Genomic DNA, 21,882 nt, shown 5'->3' with positions numbered 1-21,882 from the left:
ATAAAATAGTAATTCACACTTACTAAACATTATTGTACTATGAAAATCTCCAAAGATATTGCATGTTTGCATTATTCATCACATCTTTTGTCTGTTAGGCGTTAAATACTGATCAAGCTAATATATTTGTTTGTTCATAATGGTCTCAACTCCATACGATTTTATAACTAGGCCTATGGAAAAAAACAATTTGAAACTCTCCCTTTGTGAGGTAAACTAATACTAGCTATATCACTTTTTTGTAGTCTTTGCAATATCAATTCTTTATGAATTTATTTACTTTTGTATGATCGTCACATTGTTATGTTTTTATTATTTTCAGTTCCTTGTACAAATAAAAATCAAAGATAGTATTTTGTTTCAACTATATTAGTATATTAAATATCTAATTCCATACATTTTTGATGATCTGAAGTATGAACATACAATTTCAAAATTGAAGATAAACAATTCTTAATTTCTTATTACATCATTCAAATAATTTATTATTTTTTCTAAATAGAGATTTGAAACTCAAAGCTCCTTTTATTTTCCAACTAACTAATTATATACATAATCTGGCCCAATAAAAAATTCGATCCATTAGAAAATATATATATAGAAGTCTGAAGTTGTTGAGCAACAATGCTTGTCAAAAAGTATCATCAGAAAAATATGAAGAGACGTCAGTTATCGTTGCTATCCTCAGTTAATCCGACTCCTCCACAAAGCTCTTCTACTTCATATAAACAAAGAATCTCACATCAAACACTTTGTAGTTAATCCATGAGATGACACTATTTCAACTTCATCCTCCAAGTTAAGTATTTTATTAGTTAATATTAATTGATTATGTAAAGAATATATTAAGTTATTGAGATGATCAAGCTACATCCTTAGTATAAAAGTTGCTCAACCTTGATACACGTAACTTCAATTATTCTCAAGTAATTTTTGTGCTTTTTTTTAAATCAGTTGAATACTATATTATTTGGATATGCAAAATAAGTATTACTAATCACCTTGATGTTTTGGTAGCTCCTTCGGAAAAGACTAATCCCATTTTGCGTGTTGATAAGAATGGAGTAATAGTTACTAGATTTATTTCTTTATCTACTTGTACTAAACTGGCAACCTTAGTGTGATGGATAACATTAATATTATTAGAGATGCTAGCAATATATGTAGTTACTACCACTGATGCTTCTAACATTATTGCTGTTAGAAATGCTAATGTAGAACTATTTCAATTCCTCTTATAATTATAATATCCTAAAGTTATCTAATAATATTATTCCTATTTACAAAAAAAATTGAATGTGTCAAAATAAGCTAAGTCGATAAATAAGCGAGTCATTGATTTACCCACAAGTTACTTGGATAAAATAAATTAAATTGAACTGGACTAAAAATTACAACATAATCCAATCTACTAAATTTCTTACTAAATTTTCAATTCTTTCCTTTTTTTCTCTCACCCAATAAATTTTCATCCCTCTTATATTACGAGTTTATATAACATTTCAAATATTTTTTAAATTCATTTTATAACATATGGAATAAAATAAATTACCAATTGAATTGAACTGAAATAAAAACTACAACATAATTCAATCTACAAATTTCTTACTAAATTTTCAATTCTTTCCTTTTTTCTCACCTAATAAATTTCTATCCCTCTTATATTATGACTTTATATAACATTTCAATTATTTTTTAAATTCTTTTTATAACATATAAAATAAAAAAATATTAAAACAAATGATTAATAATTACTACTCCAAAAAAAAAAAATCCTAAAAATTGCCACCCCAGCATTTTGTCCTTTTTTTCCCACTAAAGTCGATTATCTCTCTTCCCAAACATCGCCTTCCCACCTACCCCCATATATCTTTAACCTCTATATACCCCTACCCCCGAGAGTGACACTATCCATACGTAACAACCTATACATATATATAATTTATACACTATATTCATCTCCGATCGATTGTTTTTCCGATTCCGACGTTGCTTTCTTCGCCGGTAAGTTTCTCTATCTGCTGTGTATCGATACGAGTATAATTAGATATTTAATCTGCGCAATTGCTAGATTTTGTATATGGATATGAAATAGGTTTGTATATGCCTTCGATTAAATCGACGTAGGAGAAATTATTGATGGGGCATAAGAAGCGAACCGTCGCTCCTCGCTCCAAACCCTCAAGTTCACCGGCGGCGGTCTCAGAAGATGGGTCACCGCCGTCGATTGATTCTGACCTAAAGCTAGTTTCAACGATTCCTTCAATTACGAATGGATCTTTGAGTAGAAACGATGCCCTAGCTGTAAATGATTATGAGAACAATAGTTCATCGTCTTCGGCTTCTTATACTTCAATTAAGCTTGAATGTGAGCGTGCCCTAACGTCCTTGCGGCGTGGGAACCATACTAAAGCACTAAGGTTGATGAAGGACTTGTCTACTAAGCATGAAAATTCGCCTCATTCGGCACTGATTCACCGAGTCCAGGGCACAGTTTGTGTGAAGGTGGCTTCTATTATTGATGATCCTAATACGAAGCAGAGGCATTTGAGGAATGCAATTGAGAGTGCTAGGAAAGCAGTGTCACTGTCTCCGTACTCAGTTGAGTTTTCACATTTTTATGCTAATTTGTTGTATGAAGCAGCAAATGACGGGAAGGAGTATGAGGAAGTTGTGCAGGAGTGTGATAGAGCATTGGCAATTGAAAACCCCATTGATCCTGCAAAAGAGAGCTTACAAGAGGAGAGCCAACAGAAGATATCCTCACCTGAAGCTCGAATATCTCATATACATGGTGAGCTTCATAACTTGATTCAGAAGTCGAATTTTGCTTCCATTTCTACGTGGATGAAGAATATAGGTACTGGGGATGAGAAATTCAGGTTAATTCCAATTAGGAGGGTGTCTGAGGACCCAATGGAATTGAGATTGGTTCAGGGGAGAAGGCCAAATGAAATTAAGAAGGCGACTAAGACACCTGAAGAGAGGAGAAAAGAGATTGAGGTTCGGGTAGCTGCTGCTAGGCTGTTGCAGCAGAAGTCAGATACTGTCAAATCACAGAATGATGGAGATAAAGGTTTTGATTCAACTGCCGGATCGGGTCAGAGAGCAGGTGATAGGAGGAAGAGTGGAAATGCAAAGAAGAATGCTTCTTCCACGGAGAGAAGGAAGTGGGTGCAGTCATATTGGAATTCCATAAGTTTGGATGTGAAGAAAGAATTGCTTAGAATTAGAATTTCAGATCTTAAGACACATTTTACTGTTTCTAAGGATCATTTGGCTATTGAAGTACTTTCTGATGCTCTTCCATTTGCCGAGACCCATAAAACATGGGAGTTCTGGAGATGTTGCCGGTGCAATGAAACTTTTTCTGATTCTCAATCACACGTTCACCATGTTGTGCATGATCACATGGGAGCTTTGCTGCCTAAAATGCAGTCAGTTTTGCCTCAAAATGTTGAGAATGAGTGGGCTGAGATGCTTCTGAACTGTTCTTGGAAACCATTAGATATTAATGCGGCAGTGAAAATGCTTGATAAGCAATCAAGATATCAAGGCCATGGTTTTCTAGATGAGACCTATGGAAGAGATGATGGGGAGGGGCCTAAGGATGGGTATTTGGAGGCTTTCTGCCATGAAGACGAATGGGACTCGTCCCCTAGAAGGAAGAAAGTAGGGGATCGACTCAATGTAAATATGGTTGAGAGCAGAAAAAATGATAAGATCTCAGATATTGACTATATGGATTGTGATGAAGATGGTGGTTCAAAGATTTGTTTACTTCCTGAAGACTTGCCACTGTCTGATGACCCTGAGCGAGCAAAGCTTCTTGAAAGAATCCGTGCTGTGTTTGAGGCTCTTATTAAAAATAAATATCTTGCTTCAACTCACCTCAGCAAGGTTATGCATTATGTGGTGGAAGAACTTCAGGGTCTTCCTTTTGGCTCTCAACTTCTTAACTACAATATTGATCAAAGTCCTCTGTGCATATGCTTTTTGGGTCCCGAAGAACTGAAAAAGGTATTAAAATACTTGCAAGAACTTTCTCATTCTTGTGGCTTAGGGAGGTACCCTGAGAAAATTGGTGCTGTGGATGAAACAAGCAATGGATGTCATGGAATTGACAATCTAGAGAAAATAGTTTTCAGTGAGGACAGCTCATGTTTGCTGTTTGATCAGCATTTCCTGGAGCGCAATCTTTCTCCCTGCTCATATCCTGATGCAGTTTCTAATGACAGAAATACAGCAATTTTGTCTGGTAATCAGTATCAAGATGGAGTTTTAGTTGACCCAGATGCATTACTGTCCTGGTTATTCACTGGTCCATCAAGTGTTGCAGCTTTGGCATCATGGACACGTGCAAGAGAAGAAAAAGGTCAACAAGGTATGGAAATTCTCCGATTGCTTGAGAAGGAGTATTACGACCTCCAGGGTTTGTGTGAGAGAAAATGTGAGCACCTAAGTTACGAGGAAGCACTACAGGCAGTAGAAGATCTTTGCTTAGAAGAGGGTAAAAAAAGAGAAAATGAAACAGAATTTGTCCGACAAAGCTACGATTCTGTCTTGAGAAAGCGACGAGAAGAACTCATAGATAGTGACAACGACACTACAATTATTAGCAATAGGCCTGAGTTGGAGGCTATATCAAATGTTCTTAAGGAAGCAGAATCTCTCAATGTAAATCAATTCGGATTTGACGAAACTTACGGTGGTGGAACGTCTCAATTTTGTGACTTGGAGTCTGGCGAAGAGGATGATTGGAGACTGAAGGACTACCTTAATCAGGTGGACTCTAGTGTGGAAGTTGCAATACAGAGACAGAAGGAACATATCTCCATTGAGGTTGGTGGATCAGTTATAGTCCAATGTTCTTTTTCTTTTTGCTTTTCCTGCATTGTTTGATTGTCGTTTGATCTTACAATTTCATGGATGCAGCTTAGCAAAATTGATGCACGGATCATGCGGCTGGTTACCGGGATGCAGCAGTTGGAGTCGAAGCTTGAGCCGGCTTCTGCCCAAGATTACCGGCGAATTTTAGTGCCTCTATTGAAATCATTTCTGCGGGTATCTGCTGTTGTGATGTACCTATGTTGCTCTTAAAATCTTTTACTGCTGTTTGTGCTCCTATCTTCTTGTTGTTTTGCCTTTCTCATTTTTTGTTTGATTAGGATGATTGTTTTTTTTTATTCTTAGGCACACTTGGAGGACCTGGCCGAGAAGGACGCTACGGAAAAGTCTGATGCTACAAGGGAAGCTTTTCTGGCTGAACTTGCACGTGATTCCGAAAAGAGTTCAAGTGGGGGAAATGAGAAGTCTAAGCATGGCCATGAAAAAACAAAGGACAAGAAAAAGAAACAAGAGTATCGAAAAGCAAAAGATTTGAAGGTTTGAGCTGTGGGTCAGATTATTGTTTCTGAAGCAGTTGTTTATGTGTATTGCTGGGTGAAGGTATAACCTGTTTCCTCTTACCTGTGCAGCCTAACAGTGGTAACGAATTGCACGTGCTTCACCATGAGACTGTGGATCATGTGTATGTCTCTTCCTAGTTCCTAACAACATATTTCTCCATTTACATACCCTCTAGTTAGGCATCTTAGCAAACCATTTATGGACTTTAATATTTTCAAGTGTATGTTTTGGTGCAGCTCATCTCCACTTGCTCATGATGGAGATGATCAAGAGAGTGAAATTCCTCAAACTGGTAATTCCTTAGATCTACAGGAAGAGGAGTACAAACGTATGATTGAGCTTGAAGCCGAGGAAAGGAAGCTTGAAGAAACTTTAGAGTATCAAAGAAGAATTGAGAATGAGGCTAAGCTGAAACATCTGGCTGAGCAACATAAGAGAACTGCAAGAACAATTCAAGAGAATATGGATGCAGCTACAAATCCCGAGTCTTACCCGTATCAAAAAATGAATCCTGACACTTACTTGAAGGGTTGTGATATTGATCAGAAAATCAATGAGCAATGGAAGAGTAGTGAGAAGGTTACACTCTGATTGGCTTTTACTGTTAGAGAATTTTACATTCTGGATTTCTTATATCGCTAAAAGTTAAAACTAAGGCCTCGAAATGCCTTGGTGTTATTATAGAGGATGCTGCTAAAATTTAGTTGGCCCTATGAAGTGATTGTAACATGTGACTTTCCTTGATGCAGAACAATGTACTATTGAACTGTGTAGAAGGTCTTTCAAAGAACTTTCCAGAAAGAATGGCACAAAGAGATGGTATTACCTTGATTTGTGACCGGAATAATTTATGCTTCCCAAATAATCTGTACCAAATGTTCCAGGGTTAGGATGATGTCACCTGAACATGCTATCATTTTATCTCTTATTCAGGATTGTCAAACAAAGGAACTCCAGAGGATGGTATATTGATGTCTGATAAGCGATCTGGAAGAAAAGGCAGGCGCCAGAAAGATTCGTCTAAATTTAGTGAGGTGAATTATCAACCTGGTTCTTCTGAAAGGGAAAATACTGCAGTTAGTGAATCAAAAGCTCTGGATTCTTCACATGGTGAGCTGCAGTTGTTTGCTTAACTTTTATATATATTTGGCTGCTTCTGCTTTTCTGAATGATGACTTCTCTTTGCTTCTCCAACTTGATTGGGTGGTTGATGCTTTTGCATTTTATGCTAGTTGGCCTTATTTTTACTTGTAAAGGAAAGTTGGCAGTGTCAGAAATCACAGGGCATTTCCTGGTTTTAGAAAAAAATGAACAGGTTCATGGTGGATGACTGTGATGTAACCCATGATTAACTATTCTTAGAAAGTGTTTGTTTTATAGTTCAAATTCGTTCTTGCTTCTTTATCATTTGGTGTTCAGTAGTTTGCTAAATATGCAAGGTGAACGTGGGATCAATGTCAGTGCCTAACGTTGGAAAAAGCTCCGGGATTGTTGAGGAATGACATTCATGTGATAACTCCGCCTGTGTGGTAGTTAATTGTGGTAGTTAATGTCTTCTCTATAACACAGCCGGTCCCAAGCCCGGAGAAAGGAGGAGGGTTGTTTTGTTAACCCAATGACTAAAACACAAAATATCTTTTAAATACTGAAACAAAGAGTTCATTTATTCAATTGATCAAAGATAGATTACTAGGTTTAAAATGTTATGATGGTTTTTAGCTTTTAGAGTTGGTGCTTTTTGGGTCGATTTTGCTCTTATAAACTGTCACTTATAAAATTAGACCACATCCTGTATTTGAATCTTTGTAACAAACAAATCTATCTGAATCTTTGAAACAAACAAATCTATGCCCTAGCTAATTTCTGTTTGTGTTAGTAACAGTGATTGGTGAACTCAATCATCTCTTTCCATTTCTTCATTGATTAAACTTTAAAGGATCAAGTTATCTTGGTTCAGATAAGTTATATAGTAATTGTGGCATTACTTTGTCATACTCAAGCTGTGTATTATGCTGTAGCTAAACAGTGAGAGCACAATTAAATACCAACTCTATGAATAAAATTGGTGGAGTCACTTTCTATAAAAGAAACTTTAGGAGTTGCACTCAGTTTTGGGCCAAATTGAGACCCTATCCCTTTTTGATCGCCCATAATCCTCTGTAGATTTTTTTAAAAAAAAACAAGCTGGGGGGTGTAAATAGGTGCTCTTCCAATATTTTTCCTTGAAATTTAAACTACAAACTGTTCTATGATCTGCTTCTGTTGAAGTGAACTAAATTCATTACCATTTGATTTCAACCCCAGAAAATAATGGTACCAGAGATAGTGGAACAAAGACATTGAGACAGCTACATGTGGAAGAGGATGATGAAGAAAGGTTCCAAGCTGACCTTAAGAGAGCTGTACGCCAAAGTCTCGGTATGTCTATTTATTTTTCATTTCTGGGAACAAGTTCCCAAGATAGTTTTAATGTTTGTTAACCTAGGGTGTTCTTTATTTTTTGGGGAATTAGTAGTCTAGGCTGTTCTCTATCTGTATATAGTTCACTGCTCAAGCTTGATGATCAGAAGACTACTTATCTACCCTAAAGTTATCAGTTTCAAAAAAAAAAAAACTTATCTACCCTCTGTTTTTCCGATCTGTCAAATTAAAACCCTTTCTAATGGTTTCTGAAGGAAAGTGACGTGCAATAGCTTGAAAACTGGTGGCAGCTTTTGTTCTTTCATTTGGCTTGAAGAATTAACTGCTTTAATATTTTCCATGTCCTGATTGTTCAAGTGACTTCTGTCCTCATTCTCTTCTTTTATGTCAGATGCATTCCATGCACATCAGAAATTTCCCTTGATGGCAAGTTCAGGGGCACAGAGGATGATCTCTGAAACAGGAGATTTGGGTAATGAAATTAGTTTTAGAAATGTCAAAGAAATGGATGATGTATATGGCACTGGGCTAAAGAATGAAGTTGGAGAATACAATTGCTTTCTAAATGTCATTATACAGGTTAGCAATGCTTACAAGTGCTAATCCATTGTTTAATATTATTATAGACAAATTATCTTTGTTTGTCGTGCTCCCAATTTTCTTCTATTTCAAGTGCCTTCTCTGATTTTTCTTGTTTTCTTGCCACAATTTAGTCATTGTGGCATCTAAGACAATTTCGAGATGGTTTTTTGCGAAGATCATCATCAGAACATGATCATGTGGGTGATCCATGTGTGGTATGTGCTTTATATGACATATTCACTGCTTTGAACACGGCTTCAACTGAGATGCAGAGAGAGGCTATTGCTCCTACTTCTCTGAGAATTGCTCTCAGCAACCTTTATCCCGACAGTAATTTCTTTCAGGAGGTAAATGCGAAACACTATCGAGCGCTTCATAATTTACTAGGACTCAGCTTCTTTGAATCCAATTAACGAAATATTGACTTACAGGCTCAAATGAATGATGCTTCTGAAGTACTAGGTGTAATATTCGATTGCCTGCATCGATCATTTACATCAACTTTAGGTGGTTCAGATGCTGAATCTGCAGATAGCAGCTGTACGGGCTCTTGGGATTGCTCAAGTAGTGCTTGTACTGTGCATTCTCTTTTCGGGATGGATATTTTTGAACGGATGAACTGCTATAATTGTGGATTGGAGTCTAGACATCTGAAGTACACATCGTTCTTTCATAATATTAATGCCAGTGCTCTCCGAACAATGAAGGCATGCTCTGTTGTTCTTTTAGGCAATTTTGTGATGGCACTTCAGTTTCCATTCAGTAAATTTATCTTTTTAAGTTCAACAAGGGACATTGTTTGTATAATGAGCAATGTTCTTTACCATTATCTTGAGGAGTGGGGGGAACTAATTTGCACATTTTACAGAGTATTTTGTTCTTTCCTTTCAGGTTATGTGTCCAGAAAGCTCGTTTGACGAGCTTCTGAATCTTGTTGAGATGAACCATCAGTTGGCTTGCGATCCTGAGGTTGGTGGATGTGAGAAACTTAACTATATTCATCACATTCTCTCTGCTCCACCACATATTTTCACAACGGGTAACTAGTTCTGATGTTTCCCCCTTCCCTCCTTTCTCTAATTTTTTTGGTTGCCAATGGGTAATGTAAATTTTTTAAGAGAATCTATTTGTTTCTAATGTGACTTGTTTCTTCCTCCCCGCAGTTTTGGGTTGGCAGAATACTTGTGAGGATGTAGATGACATTAAAGCGACATTATCAGCTTTATCTACTGAAGTGGACATCGGCGTCCTTTATCGTGGTCTTGATCCGAAAAACAAACATCGCTTAACTTCTGTGGTAATGTTTCTTTTCTTTTGTCTGCTGACTTTTTTCCTTTTATGTATTGCTAGGGAATTAGTATTGAAAATCCCTTAACTAGTTCGAGACAAAATATAATCAAGTCACTGGCACTGAATATACAAAACCATTCATATTTCAGATAATTCCTGCTCCAATTTTGAAAAATCTCACATGTTCCTTGTCAATGTTATATATATTCATAAAACCATGCCAATTGGTTTTTGTTCTAAAAATAGTACATGCCAGCTGGTTCATTTTTATTTTTTACGGTTTCAACCAATTGAGTATTACTTTCTGTCATCTTTCATGAAAGAAGTACTTGTGATATTGTGCCCTTTTTTATACATAAAGCCGTATTTTTATGATTGATGCTTAAATGCGACTATTTGGTCAGCACAGGTTTATTCCATTTTTCCGGTATTTCCTTGTTTGTGTCAACAACATATACTGTTTTCCACCCAGAGTTTGGGTCAAAACATATCTCAAATTAGGGGTGTTCACGGGTCGGTTTGGATCGGTTATTGGTCAAAACCAAAACCAAACCAACTTAATCGGTTTTAAAATTATCAAAACCAAACCAAACCAAATATAATACTCCCTCCGTCCCTTTTTAGTTGTCCACTTTAGAAATGGCACACAGATTAAGGCAACAATGATTAGCACAGTGAAGTTACAATTTTACCCTTATGACAACTTTTCACTTCAAAATTACAACCACTTATTTGAATTAAAGTGAAATAAATTGGAGGGAAACAACATACACTTTTACAATTTTCAAGAAGTGTTAATAAGGGTATAATAGGAAAAAATTTGTTGTCCTTTCTTGATTTGTCAAAATGGACAACTAAATAGGGACAACCAAAAAAGGAAATATGGACAAGTAAATAGGGACGGAGGGAGTATACATTTATCGGTTTGGTGGTTATCGGTTTCGGTTTGGTTTGGTTCGGTTATTAACCATACACAAAAATAAAAGAAACAATTCATTCAAAATGTGAAAAAAGTGACAACAGTCCATTCAAAACAAAAAATAGTTAGAATGACTTAAATTATCGAACTTTCGATCACTGAATTTACTATCAATAAAGCTTTAAAATTCACTATATTGGCCTAGAAGGAAGAGACAATAACATTTTCAGTCCCACAAAGAATTGTCATAGACACTCATATACATGAAATCAATAAGAAAAGTGTTTTCACCTTGGGCATTCTTGCTTTCAATAAGTAAAGTTTAAAGAAATTTTAGTGGAAACATAAATAAGATCTTTAAAATTGTTAATAAAAACAATATATTAAGTATGTATATTACTAAAATATATGTATATAATCCATCGGTTCGGTTCGGTTATTTCTTCGTTTTTTTCGAACAAAACCATAACCAAACCAAATACTACCGGTTTTTAAAAATCTAAAACCAAACCAAACCAAACCCAAATAAAATCGGTTTTAGTTTATCGGTTTGGTTTGGTTTTTCGGTTTGGATCGGTTTTTATCCTAACCGTGAACACCCCTATCTCAAATAATATAGCTCTCTCTGTTTGTTCCCATGTGCAGATTTTTCTCTATTAATCCTGAATATGTTTGAGATTGTTTTTTTTTTTTTATAAAAAAAATAGAACTTATCTGCATATGTTTAAGCTAAATGTATCTTTCATGTTGCTAGGTTGAATATAAGAATCACTTTGTAGTACTTTTGGGTGTTGAACCAAGTTCAGTTTGTATTTTAACAAGTGTCTGTTTACTGTTACCTTTGTCAAAAAAAAAAAAGTGTCTGTTTAATTCTGTTGTGATATGTGTCTAAAGATGGATACTTTTATGACTCAACATTTCTTTCTTTCAGGTTTGCTACTATGGACAGCATTATCACTGTTTTGCCTACAGTCATGATCGTGGACAGTGGCTCATGTATGATGACAAAACCGTAAAGGTAATATTCTGTTTCTTCCTATTTTTCCTTGTTATCTTTTGAATAAGATTTTGTTATTATGGATATTTTTTATTCAGGTAATTGGTGGCTGGGATGATGTTCTCGTTATGTGTGAAAGAGGGCATTTGCAACCGCAGGTCCTTTTCTTCGAAGCTGTAAACTAGTCCAGCCAGCAAATGGTACCTCTCTAATAGTCAAAAGATGATCTGGATCAGCGTTGGTTTCTTTGAAGCTGTAATCTATTCCAGCTTAGAAAAATACCTCCCTAAGCTGCAATGAAGATGTGCAACTGTGCTTTTCCATTCAATTGCCAAAGGCAATGACGATATTGTGCACTGTTGATCCGCAAAGTTACAAAATTGTGTAAGAAACTGTACTATACCATCAGAAATTTGTTGACGGGATGAAGAGAAAATAGGAGTAGTTGGCCTGATAGCGAGAAAAACTTCTTCAAATATGTGTATCATGGTGGAAGTTATCAGAGGATTGGGAAGAAAAATGTAAGTTATGGTGCTGTTGATACTTGGTAAGCATTGGCAAAATCAAAGATTTGCGTCATCTGAAAATTTTGGGATCCTTACAATAAGGTGGCGTGGTTGAAGAAAGTAGTAGTTGCCACCAGTTTCGTAGTCACGAGGAACATGTAGATGTTTGATTTCTGAGATATTGCTTCTGTACACAGGTAACGAATCATATTATCTTTCACTTCCAATGTAAGCAGGTCTGTATAGATTGGCAATTGGTCTGTAGTCTCTTAGTGATGCAGTCAATAGTAAGTCTTCTATACACTCTATATTCATTTTGTTGTTTCCTCTTAGAGGGAAAAGAATTTTGAGTGCCCAGAAGTTATGGGAACTTTGTATTACGGATGTCTACGATATTTAATGAAAAGGGAAGACACCATATTTGCTCGTCAAGCAGAAAAGCTGTTCGACTTGTAACTTCTGGGTTTTTCTAGGGTATCGGTATTTGTTTTTTTTTTCCTCTGAATGTATTGCTCTGTATTCTAATTGTACTTTCTTTAATGCTTTGCAACTGTTTCTGATAAGTATCTTTGTCACTTTTGAATTCTCAAAAGAAAAAAAGCATCTTTGTTACTTTTGTAAACCATGTGTTTTTTTGGGAGAATTGGTTTTTGGGTCACTTACAGTTTCTTTTTTAAGTTTTATGGCTTTTTGGCAAGAGATTTTCTTCTTTCATTTTGTAGGTGGCCAAAAGATCTTAATTCCTCTAAATTTATCAAGTGAATCGTTATTATTTATTTTTTTCTTCTTTCTCCTAAAAAAATTTAAAATATTCTGTCTTGACCATTAAAACAGTTTGGATTTTATTAGGGTTTGTAGTTTTCCTTCTATAAAACCAATTCCTAATGAGGTGAAATCAAAACACAAAAAAAAATCTTTGGAATTTAACATAGGATGAATGAAGAAAATGAAGCATATATATTATTTATCGACTACGAAAGATGCATCCCAATCATTCAACAACAACACTTCCTCTAGACCTCTACAGTCTGAGGCTGGCAAATCTACCATTGAAGTTAGGGCTTCTACATAAGCCAGTAGTTTTGGCTCAATCTTATATTCATGTTAAGAAATACACTTAGTATGCATAAAAAAACTCATCCCAAATCCACTTTTATCCTATGTTAGAATTCAGAATTCGTAAGCTTAAAATCTTGAATTTGCCTCTAGTCCTAGAGCCCTGAATTTAGATCATATAAGCCTTGTATTGTATGAACCACAATATGGGCACTTATGATAGTGCCAGTGGAAGGAAGCAGTTCCTCTCTTCTGACAATCATTGCATAATATAACCTGTATGTAACCTTCTCAGTGTCAAGAGGATTGATATCACATTAACCCCAATTCAAAAGATATTCATACATGGAAACAAAATAATCCCTTTGTTTCAATTTGTTTGTCTGGTTTTGATTTAGCACGAAGTCTAAGAAAGTAAAGAAAACTTCTTAATACTATGGTTTTAAACTAAAGATATGTTAATGTACCAAAATGTTCTTTAATCTTGTGGTCTTAAACATGTCATGTGGAAAATTGAAATTAAAAAGTAGCCGAAAAAGGGAAGAAACATTCTTTTTGAAACGGAGGGAGTATGATTTAAATGAACCTGAATCTGGCCAGCGTACTCCTCGGGAATTCTTTCCTCAGACAGAAATGCATCTAACATCTCAAAGAGCACCTGAAATTAAGTACCAAATGTGCTGCATAGTCAATACATTTTCTAACCATGAACCTGTCTAATGAGCTATTGCACTAGATAGTTTGCTGACCTTCACGTCCCCAATTGTCTTGCTACAGATTGGGCATGTGTAATGCGTAAAAGTGTAGTCCTAAGATGTGTATTTAGAGAAAAAGAGAAAGGAAGAAAAGATCAGCAGTACAATCTGAAAGATCCTGTAAGTTTGGTTTAGTAGGGAACTTTGTATGAGTCTAATACCTGAAAACATGTTGAGTGCATGAAATGACCACAAGGAAGTTGTTTAACTGGAGTAGCTGAAGTGAAAATGTCCTCATGACAGATTGGACAGTTATCCTCCAAGCAGTTCTCTCGACATGTATGAATAGAGAGAGACTTCGATAACAAGCAAGCGTTGCAGGTCATGCAATGAAAGACTTTAACGCCTAATCCCTCCCCCACTCGGCACAAATTGCAGAAAGGGCAGTGGTATATCTGTCTGTTCAAAAAGTTGTATGCCTGAATTAGTGAATGAAGCACTTTGCTGGAGCAGAAGTAATTCTAGTCTATGAAGTTTGAAATAACTGTCTTTTGTACTCGTTACAAATAACAAGAGCTCCTTTCTTTTCCTTTATTTTTTTCATGAAGGGAAATGGAGAAGGGATTATGAACCCTCACCAACAAGGTGAAAATTCAAGTAGCCAACCTACTGTGCTACTAAGATTTCCCCAAAAAGAGTTAGTTGTTTTTATGACCATAGTTCATGCCTATAGCTTTCTTACTTAAACATTCTAAGAAAGTTCCACTTTTTTGCTTACTCATTTTGTGTCTTGTACTCTTACCACTGCACAAGGAACTAAAATAGGACTTATTTGAATAAACACTATGATTCTCTTAGGTGTGTTACTTGGTATACTATTTCTCGCTATAAGCCTGTGAAGATGTGACCCTTGGGATTAACCCCAAATACTAGCTCTTGAACGGAGGATAGGCCAAGAATATACAATTATTCGATGAGGGGACATAATCCCCACAAGATCAAATGTAAACCTGATTCACTCACCTGTCGTCATCAAACACTTTGCATATTCTGCAATAGTATTTAGCCATGGAGAAATTGTTGCAAGTAAGAGTTAAGCAACTGGGACAGATAGGTTGCATCTTCAAGCATTTCATGCACATCATCTGGGTGATAGATTTTCTGCAAGCATGGTCATAACCAGAGTTGGGATATGTTAACCAGCAGAAAAAAAAAAGTAAGCATGAAGACCAAGTGCATCCCACTCACACCTGTCCAGACAATGATCAGTAATTTCATCATGACATCGTATACATGGAAAGATCTCATTACAACATGGAGCAAGTAGCTTGCAGTTCCTCTTGTAATGCTTGCAACCAAAAACTGATTCTGTTTTATCACGAAATGACGGACATTGACCAGTGATTTTCTCCTTATCCTTTGCAGTAGTAACCTCTGAATGAGACTTCTCCTGTGTCAAAATCCATTGACTGAAAGAAATCCTTGTAATGTCAAGTCAAATAAAAGAGGCAGAAGAAATAAACTGAAATGTAGAGAAAAGAAGAAAAGTAGAGGTGCTTAAGTGTCCCGATAGTCCAGAGGAAAATTGACTTTGTTTTTCCTAACATTCACTGGTAAAAGTTCAATTCTTTGTCATCCTGGATACCTCCGTTGTATTATCACTGAACGTTCTAAGTTCTAACATACATTATTTAAGTGCAGTCGAACAATTTAGGAGCTACTAAAATTCAGGAAAAGAACCAAAAAACTAGATTATGCAGGAACCAGTTTTCCGGTTCTCTCTGATTGGTGCCACAATTGCCAATCTTGATCCAATAGCAACCACTACATGGAAATCATGGTGAAACCAGGACTAGAGACTGAACTGATGATGTACATGTATTATGAACTTATTCAGTTATCTATGATACTATTATGCATTATCATACTTATGATACTGGTAATTATGTAACCACATATGGCTTCTTCCCAAGAAACAAATCAAAGGATAGAAGTTGAAAATGTATTTGCCTCATTAGCAAGCTCTGCATGAGGTGTGATTTCTTTACGGAATCCAAAGAGGAGTCGCCTGATACTCTTCTTATTGCGTCAACCAGCTTGTCTTGAGTCAGCATTAGATGGTGCTCCTTGTGATCCTTTTGCTTTGACTGCTCATATAGTTTTATATCCTGACAAGTTGTTTCTTTTTGATTAGCAATGTCTGTTGTGTCATTGCATCTTTTCTTGTCAACATCAGTAGAATGCTGAGTTATATCTATGGCTCGATTAACATTTTTGTTTCCCTTGGCATTCTGGGATTTATCTGCAGCGAAAAATCCAGATTGATCTAAATCATGATCAGCAGACTCTGTCGATGAAAAGTTCTCCCCTTTCTCGTGGCAGACGCTTGAACTCCTGAAATCATCTCTTGACAAATATGTAGACACAACTTCTAAAGGATCGACAGCCAATGCAAGAGAAAGCTTTGATCCCTTTTCTGCGTTTACACTCTCATCTCTTTTTATACCTTCCCACCACTCTCCCAGCCACTCAAAAAACTTTGTATTCTTTGTTATTTTACGCCAGATTGACACAATGCCATGTTGTTCTTCTGGTGTTAGAGATGCCATCAACCAGGGAATCATTTCTTGTAGATTCTCCGCGTTGGTTCGTCCAAGCATGTCTCCAATAATCTTTTCTTGTTCCTCAACAGAAAAATGTTCTTTGAATAGTGGCCAAAGTTCAACTTCTTCACGGTAGATGTGGTCAGTGAGTGTTTTATGCATAGATATGCATGTATCATGTAGATTCAAGCACAACCTTTTGTATTTCAGCTTATTACTGTCAATCATATCCACATAACCTTGCAAACTGGTGATCTCATTTAAGATGATAGAAATTCTATCGAATTGCTCAACCTCCAACTTATGGTCAATGCCATACGAATGGCTGACATTTTGGAGCTGTCCCTTAGATTCCAAGGCAGGAAAGGCAATTTCATCCTCGGACTTACTATGCAGCTGATATAGAAATCGTACGTGATGGAAATGTCTTTCAAATTCAGCAAGGAGTCCCACATCTTCAGCCAACTTAACTGACAGAGAAAGAGCATACTGCAAATCTTTTTTCAGGGCTTTGTGGAAGAAATGGAAAAAGTCAATTGGTTTTACATCAAGACTGGATAATCTCATACCATCAACAGCAGTTTCAGGAAGGCAGAATAAGTCATTCAGTGAATCCGAGAAAAATATACGAAGATTGATCCCATTAGAATAAGGTGTATCATGCTTCCCAAGGTTGTCAAGTGTTGAAGGGTGATAAGGTCTATCAGGGGATTGCATTTCCGAGTGCGAGGAAGAACTTTCAGAACTCTTGCTCCACTTTTCAAACAAATAGCTTCGGCTACTGAACATTTCTTCTAAATCTTTTCTAAACTTCTCAACTGAGATTTTGCCTGAATAACCCATCCGAACCCACTCATATAAAAGAGTAGCAAAGGACTTGTTAACTACAGCAGATTCCAACTTTATATTGTTCAACATCATTTTGGACTCGTCCTCGGATAAATGAGCAGAGAACCAAATAATCATGCACTTTAGCAACCCAAGTGGCAACATATGCAGGCTCATGTACAATAACCAAAGCTGCAATTCATGACTGCAGGTCTCTCTAATGAACACAAACACCTAAAAGAAACCAGAGGAACAGAAGTCAATATAAATATCATTTCTAAAGGCATGCCATTTGCCTGCTATGTTTGAGCATCATCATGTTGTGGTAAAACTACAGCTGGAAAGACAGCGTACCTCGGTTTCTAGAAACTGCAGCTTTTTGTTCATCCTCCTAACAAATAGTTCCACTTCCTGGCAAAGCATATCTACAAAAACCTTTATTTGTATCTCCCCATGCAGCTTATAGTATAGCAATCTCTGCAGTTCTTCAATTTGACTTCTTTCGATAAATTGTTCATGAAAAGTAGAAAGGGCATCCGTGTTCAATTGATCTACCAAGGGATAGTAGATTTGATCCAGTGCATTGCTGTAAATTAAAGCAACACTCAGGAAAAAAAATCACATTGAGTTTTTATCAAGTACAATAATTTAGCTGAGAAGTTACTACCTGTAGAATGTGAAAACATCTGCAAAAAACTTCAACTGTGTAATCACTGACAACAAGGTTGAAACACAAAGCGAGCTTCGTAGTTGATATAGTTCCTCCATAATTACTCTTAGATCTCGTGTTATAGCAGCATGCCAGATATGAAAACCATCAATTGGATTATGTTCTTTTGAAGCCTTCTGGTGCTGCATTTCCTTGCACTGAACCATCAGCACATCCATTTCAAATATGTACTTCATATTGGCTTTTCCATAATGAAATTTAGCGCCTTTTCCATCTTTTATGCAGGACCGGGAAGATTCTTCCTTGTTATCATCAAGCCATGAGATGAACACCTTCAAAATTTGAAGAAAAATATTGTTAGATCGATTACTTAGGACTTTACACTTAACAATATCGATGGAGAATTACTTTAAATCTACCTCTTGAATAAGTTTTTCTTCAGGTAAGACTATATGTATGAAATTCAGAAAGTATGTCTTTTCATGTGAAGAAAGACTAGCTGTTAGCCATGGCATAAAATCCTCCAGTATCATTAGAGGAACACTACATAGGTATTGCCAAACGAGCCTAGCCTGCTCTTCGGAAGAGAATTTCTCCATCATCAACGGAAAAATCTGCATAGAAATTTTATTTTCAGAAGAAAGGGACTATTCAGATGAAAAATTGATATTGAAGATTTGGCAAATTACCTGCTCCTCTTCTTTTAGCATATGCTGAGAAATGGTTGTTTGGATGGTACCTATGCTACATGTTAGTTCATTAAACAACACAGAAACCCCCTCTTTCTCCTTTTGTAAGCGATCCAAGCAATCGAAGATGGAACTGAACAGAACATCTATACTATTGTGTTCAAGTGAATATGTGAAGACCACATTCTTCACTTGTGCATCTAGTGCTTGAAAAAGGACCTGTCAATGTTAATATTCAGATTTTGGCTTAACAAAATCTGCAACACGTAATATCTTAACAAATGCAAGTACTTTTATCGAACCTATCAGTGAGCTGAGTAAACAACAACAACAACAACATACCCAGTGTAATCCCACAAGTGGGGTCTGGGTAGGTTGGGGGTACGCAACCTTACCCCTGCCTTGTGAAGGTAGAGATGATGTTTTCGATAGACTCTCGACTCAAGTAAAGCATATAAAAAAAAATTAGGTTTGTAAATAGCAGCAACAAAATAATATGATAACTGAAGCAATAGAAACAACACATAGCACTAAATTGAAGATTAAGATAGTAGGAGAGTAATAATCACAATATTGAAAAGGGAAACTAGACAAGGCTCGACCTACTAACCTTCTACCCTAATCCTCATCCTCCATATCTTCCTATCTAGGGTCATGTCCGAGGTTAGCTCCAAGTGAGTCATGTCTTGTCTAATCACCTCTCCCCAATACTTCTTCAGCCTACCTCTACTACTCCTAATACCCATTATAGCCAACTTCTCTACCTTCAGTGAGCTGAGTATACTGCTAAAAATGACTTTTCTTGGTACAACTGGTGCAGTTTGTTAGTGGCGTTTTGTCAAACACTACTAACTTAAGCCAGAAAGTCACAATTTGATACAAAAAAAAGTAGATGGATATCAGCAGGTAAAAATCATGAGTCAATTCACTAGAATTACAAGTTTGTGTAATAATTAGAGACCTCTCATTCTTCAGTACTCTAGTAATAATTCAAGTAGCATTGTTGTAACTGTGCCCTTAACATAAAGGGGTCTTAGCTCTCTCCAAATGTTTCACACAATTCAAATATGAAGAACTAAACACACCAAGAAGTCAAAGGGGGTTCAACAGAGCAAGGACGTGTTTTCCCCCTTTTTAATATGTTTTTTGGTGTTTACAACAACATACCCAGTGTAATTCCACAAGTAGGGTGTACGATGTACGTAGACCTTAACCTACCTTTGTGGGATAGAGATATGGTTTCCGATAGTCCCTCAGGCTCAAAAAGTGCAATCAAAGCAGGATATAAAGGAAAGTAACAACAACAACAAAACAGCAAGATAAACAACGAAATTGAAGTAACAATAAGCAATAAAAATGAAGAAATAACATATGATCATTTGACAGTGTTAAAATAAAATACATAAGGATTGTAAAAAAAAAAAAGTTCTTATCTCCGCAGAATTCAATATTTTACCTCATCTTCAGCAACACAATGATACTTATAAACAATCTTCAAAAAGTGTAACCGCTTACAAAGTTGATCAACTACTTCACCACTATCCAATGCTTCAACCGCAACACAACGAATTTGATCAAGCTCAATTTCAACAGCTTTATGAGAAAGAACGAAAAACAGAATCGGCGAATCAACTAATAGTTTCACAAAATCATCAACAACAACAGAAGCAGAACAAGATGGCAAGGCCAGAGTGTCGTCGTCATCTTCCTTACCACCCATTTACTACCACCTGTCATGAATGGCAACAAAGACCAAATTGGTAGTAGTAATTTCAGCATTGAAAATGATTCAATAATAGATTAATTGGTTTGTTTTTGGCTCTTTGCTTCTTCTTTTTTTGGTGCAGAGAGGCCTATTTGGTGCCTCTTCAAAGTTCAAATATTTATTTGTTTATTTGACATGCCTTGTACTACTAGTATTTTATTTGTTACGTGTCTGTTAATAAAATTTTGATGTTGTTGATTTGGTATTTTGGTTTGATGTGAAGCTTACCTAACGACTATTATTGCCTAGCGCCTTTTGAGACTTGACATGGTACGATAGCTATCGAATTATTATATTAAAATAAAAAAATGAGATTTTTTATATTATTATTTTGAAATTATAGTATTTGTTATGCATTATAATTTTCTTTTGGTATTTTGTATGATATTCAGTATTTCTTAACAAAATGCTAAAATATGAAATACTATAATTACATATATAGTATTAATAATACTAAAAGATATGAAACCTAGTATGAGGACAAATTATTGTTTTGACGATGTGATTTTGACTATTTTATCTTAATTGAAATGTCTTTTTTTGTGTAATTGATTAACAAAGGAGATTGATTGTATTTTCTTTTGAATATTGTATACGTGTGTAAGGTGATAGTATGATATAATTGAGACATTTTTTAAAGAGCAAAAATCATAATTCTCTATTATACGTAACTCAAAGTCGAACAAATTATGATTATTGACTTACCAAACCGCAAAATATCAAAATCAAACTTGAAAATGTCGAACCATACAAATTAATTTGTATGATAATGATATACTCCTATAGTTTTATTTTGAGAATCGAAATTATCAAACTATAGTTTTAAATATCGTACCATGCCACCCTAATTATTAATACTCGCATGAGCAAAATTAATAATTTATCAAATTCAGTTAATAAAACTTTGTTCAGAATTGTCAGGACTGTAGAGAGTAACACGAGAATGATTACCAGTGTTTTATTTGTTAGAGATTTTACAAAATATAATTAAATGACATATTTCGTATCAAAATTTATTTATACACAACAATGTCAAAATAAAGGTCTGAAAAATACTCCAATTTTGGGCAAAATTATTATTACAATACTAAATTTTATGGGGGACCTTTTACCCCTGCACTATTTAATAGTGTATTTAAAAGATATATATGTGCCCACGTGGATTTATAGTGTGTAATATTATAAAGCTTATTATTTACCTCTTAATCCAAATTTGAAATAATAATTAAATTTATTGTAATGGTTCAAGAATACACGAGTTGTAATTACCAAATAAATCAAAGGTGGGAGTAATAGAGCTATGCATTGTGATGAAAATAGATAAGTTACAAGTGAGGGGAAGATATATCATATATAGTTTTATAATCAAAGATGTGTATTTATAACGAATTCTAAGTAATGTTTTTCGTGCCTTCCGTCTTTCATATTAATCATTATCTACACGTTAAAACT

General features: G+C 35.6%; 2 protein-coding genes across 2 annotated transcripts; one reads left to right on the top strand and one right to left on the bottom strand.

Moving 5' to 3' along the window:
- Positions 1-1,905: 1,905 nt before the first annotated feature.
- Positions 1,906-12,556, top strand: LOC125875277 (uncharacterized). Its single transcript, XM_049556381.1, has 15 exons — positions 1,906-4,842; positions 4,936-5,064; positions 5,194-5,385; positions 5,478-5,530; positions 5,646-5,988; positions 6,159-6,228; positions 6,343-6,519; positions 7,714-7,827; positions 8,222-8,409; positions 8,544-8,759; positions 8,844-9,119; positions 9,304-9,451; positions 9,576-9,709; positions 11,553-11,639; positions 11,717-12,556. The coding sequence occupies exons 1-15, from the start codon at positions 2,140-2,142 to the stop codon at positions 11,801-11,803; spliced, it is 4,917 nt and encodes a 1,638-aa protein (XP_049412338.1). The 5' UTR covers positions 1,906-2,139; the 3' UTR covers positions 11,804-12,556.
- A 767-nt stretch (positions 12,557-13,323) lies between these two features.
- Positions 13,324-20,385, bottom strand: LOC125875172 (zinc finger protein BRUTUS-like At1g74770). The gene is made up of 12 exons (XM_049556265.1): positions 20,122-20,385; positions 18,666-18,884; positions 18,396-18,590; positions 17,974-18,308; positions 17,661-17,892; positions 15,886-17,540; positions 15,126-15,344; positions 14,899-15,036; positions 14,097-14,334; positions 13,930-13,989; positions 13,767-13,838; positions 13,324-13,456 (listed from the first exon to the last, which is right to left on the bottom strand). Exons 1-12 carry the CDS (start codon positions 20,383-20,385, stop codon positions 13,355-13,357), a joined length of 3,729 nt encoding a protein of 1,242 aa, XP_049412222.1. The 3' UTR covers positions 13,324-13,354.
- Between the last annotated feature and the right edge of the window lie 1,497 nt (positions 20,386-21,882).

Source organism: Solanum stenotomum, chromosome 8 (assembly GCF_019186545.1).
Source record: "Solanum stenotomum isolate F172 chromosome 8, ASM1918654v1, whole genome shotgun sequence".
Taxonomy (NCBI): domain Eukaryota; kingdom Viridiplantae; phylum Streptophyta; class Magnoliopsida; order Solanales; family Solanaceae; genus Solanum; species Solanum stenotomum.
Note: the sequence above shows the minus strand (reverse complement) of the source record. Positions and strands in the feature narration are given on the sequence as shown.

What these genes read in the sequence shown, in the direction of transcription:
- LOC125875277 (XM_049556381.1), top strand. Translation starts at nt 2,140, where the DNA reads ATGGGGCATAAGAAGCGAACCGTCGCTCCTCGCTCCAAACCCTCAAGT. An exon ending in AGCTGTACGCCAAAGTCTCG is followed by an intron (nt 7,828 to 8,221) that starts GTATGTCTATTT and finishes CTTTTATGTCAG; the next exon opens with ATGCATTCCATGCACATCAG. An exon ending in AACATCGCTTAACTTCTGTG is followed by an intron (nt 9,710 to 11,552) that starts GTAATGTTTCTT and finishes TCTTTCTTTCAG; the next exon opens with GTTTGCTACTATGGACAGCA.
- LOC125875172 (XM_049556265.1), bottom strand. Translation starts at nt 20,385, where the DNA reads ATGGGTGGTAAGGAAGATGACGACGACACTCTGGCCTTGCCATCTTGT. An exon ending in TGCAGTTTCTAGAAACCGAG is followed by an intron (nt 17,541 to 17,660) that starts GTACGCTGTCTT and finishes GGTTTCTTTTAG; the next exon opens with GTGTTTGTGTTCATTAGAGA. An exon ending in ACTGATCATTGTCTGGACAG is followed by an intron (nt 15,037 to 15,125) that starts GTGTGAGTGGGA and finishes CCATGCTTGCAG; the next exon opens with AAAATCTATCACCCAGATGA.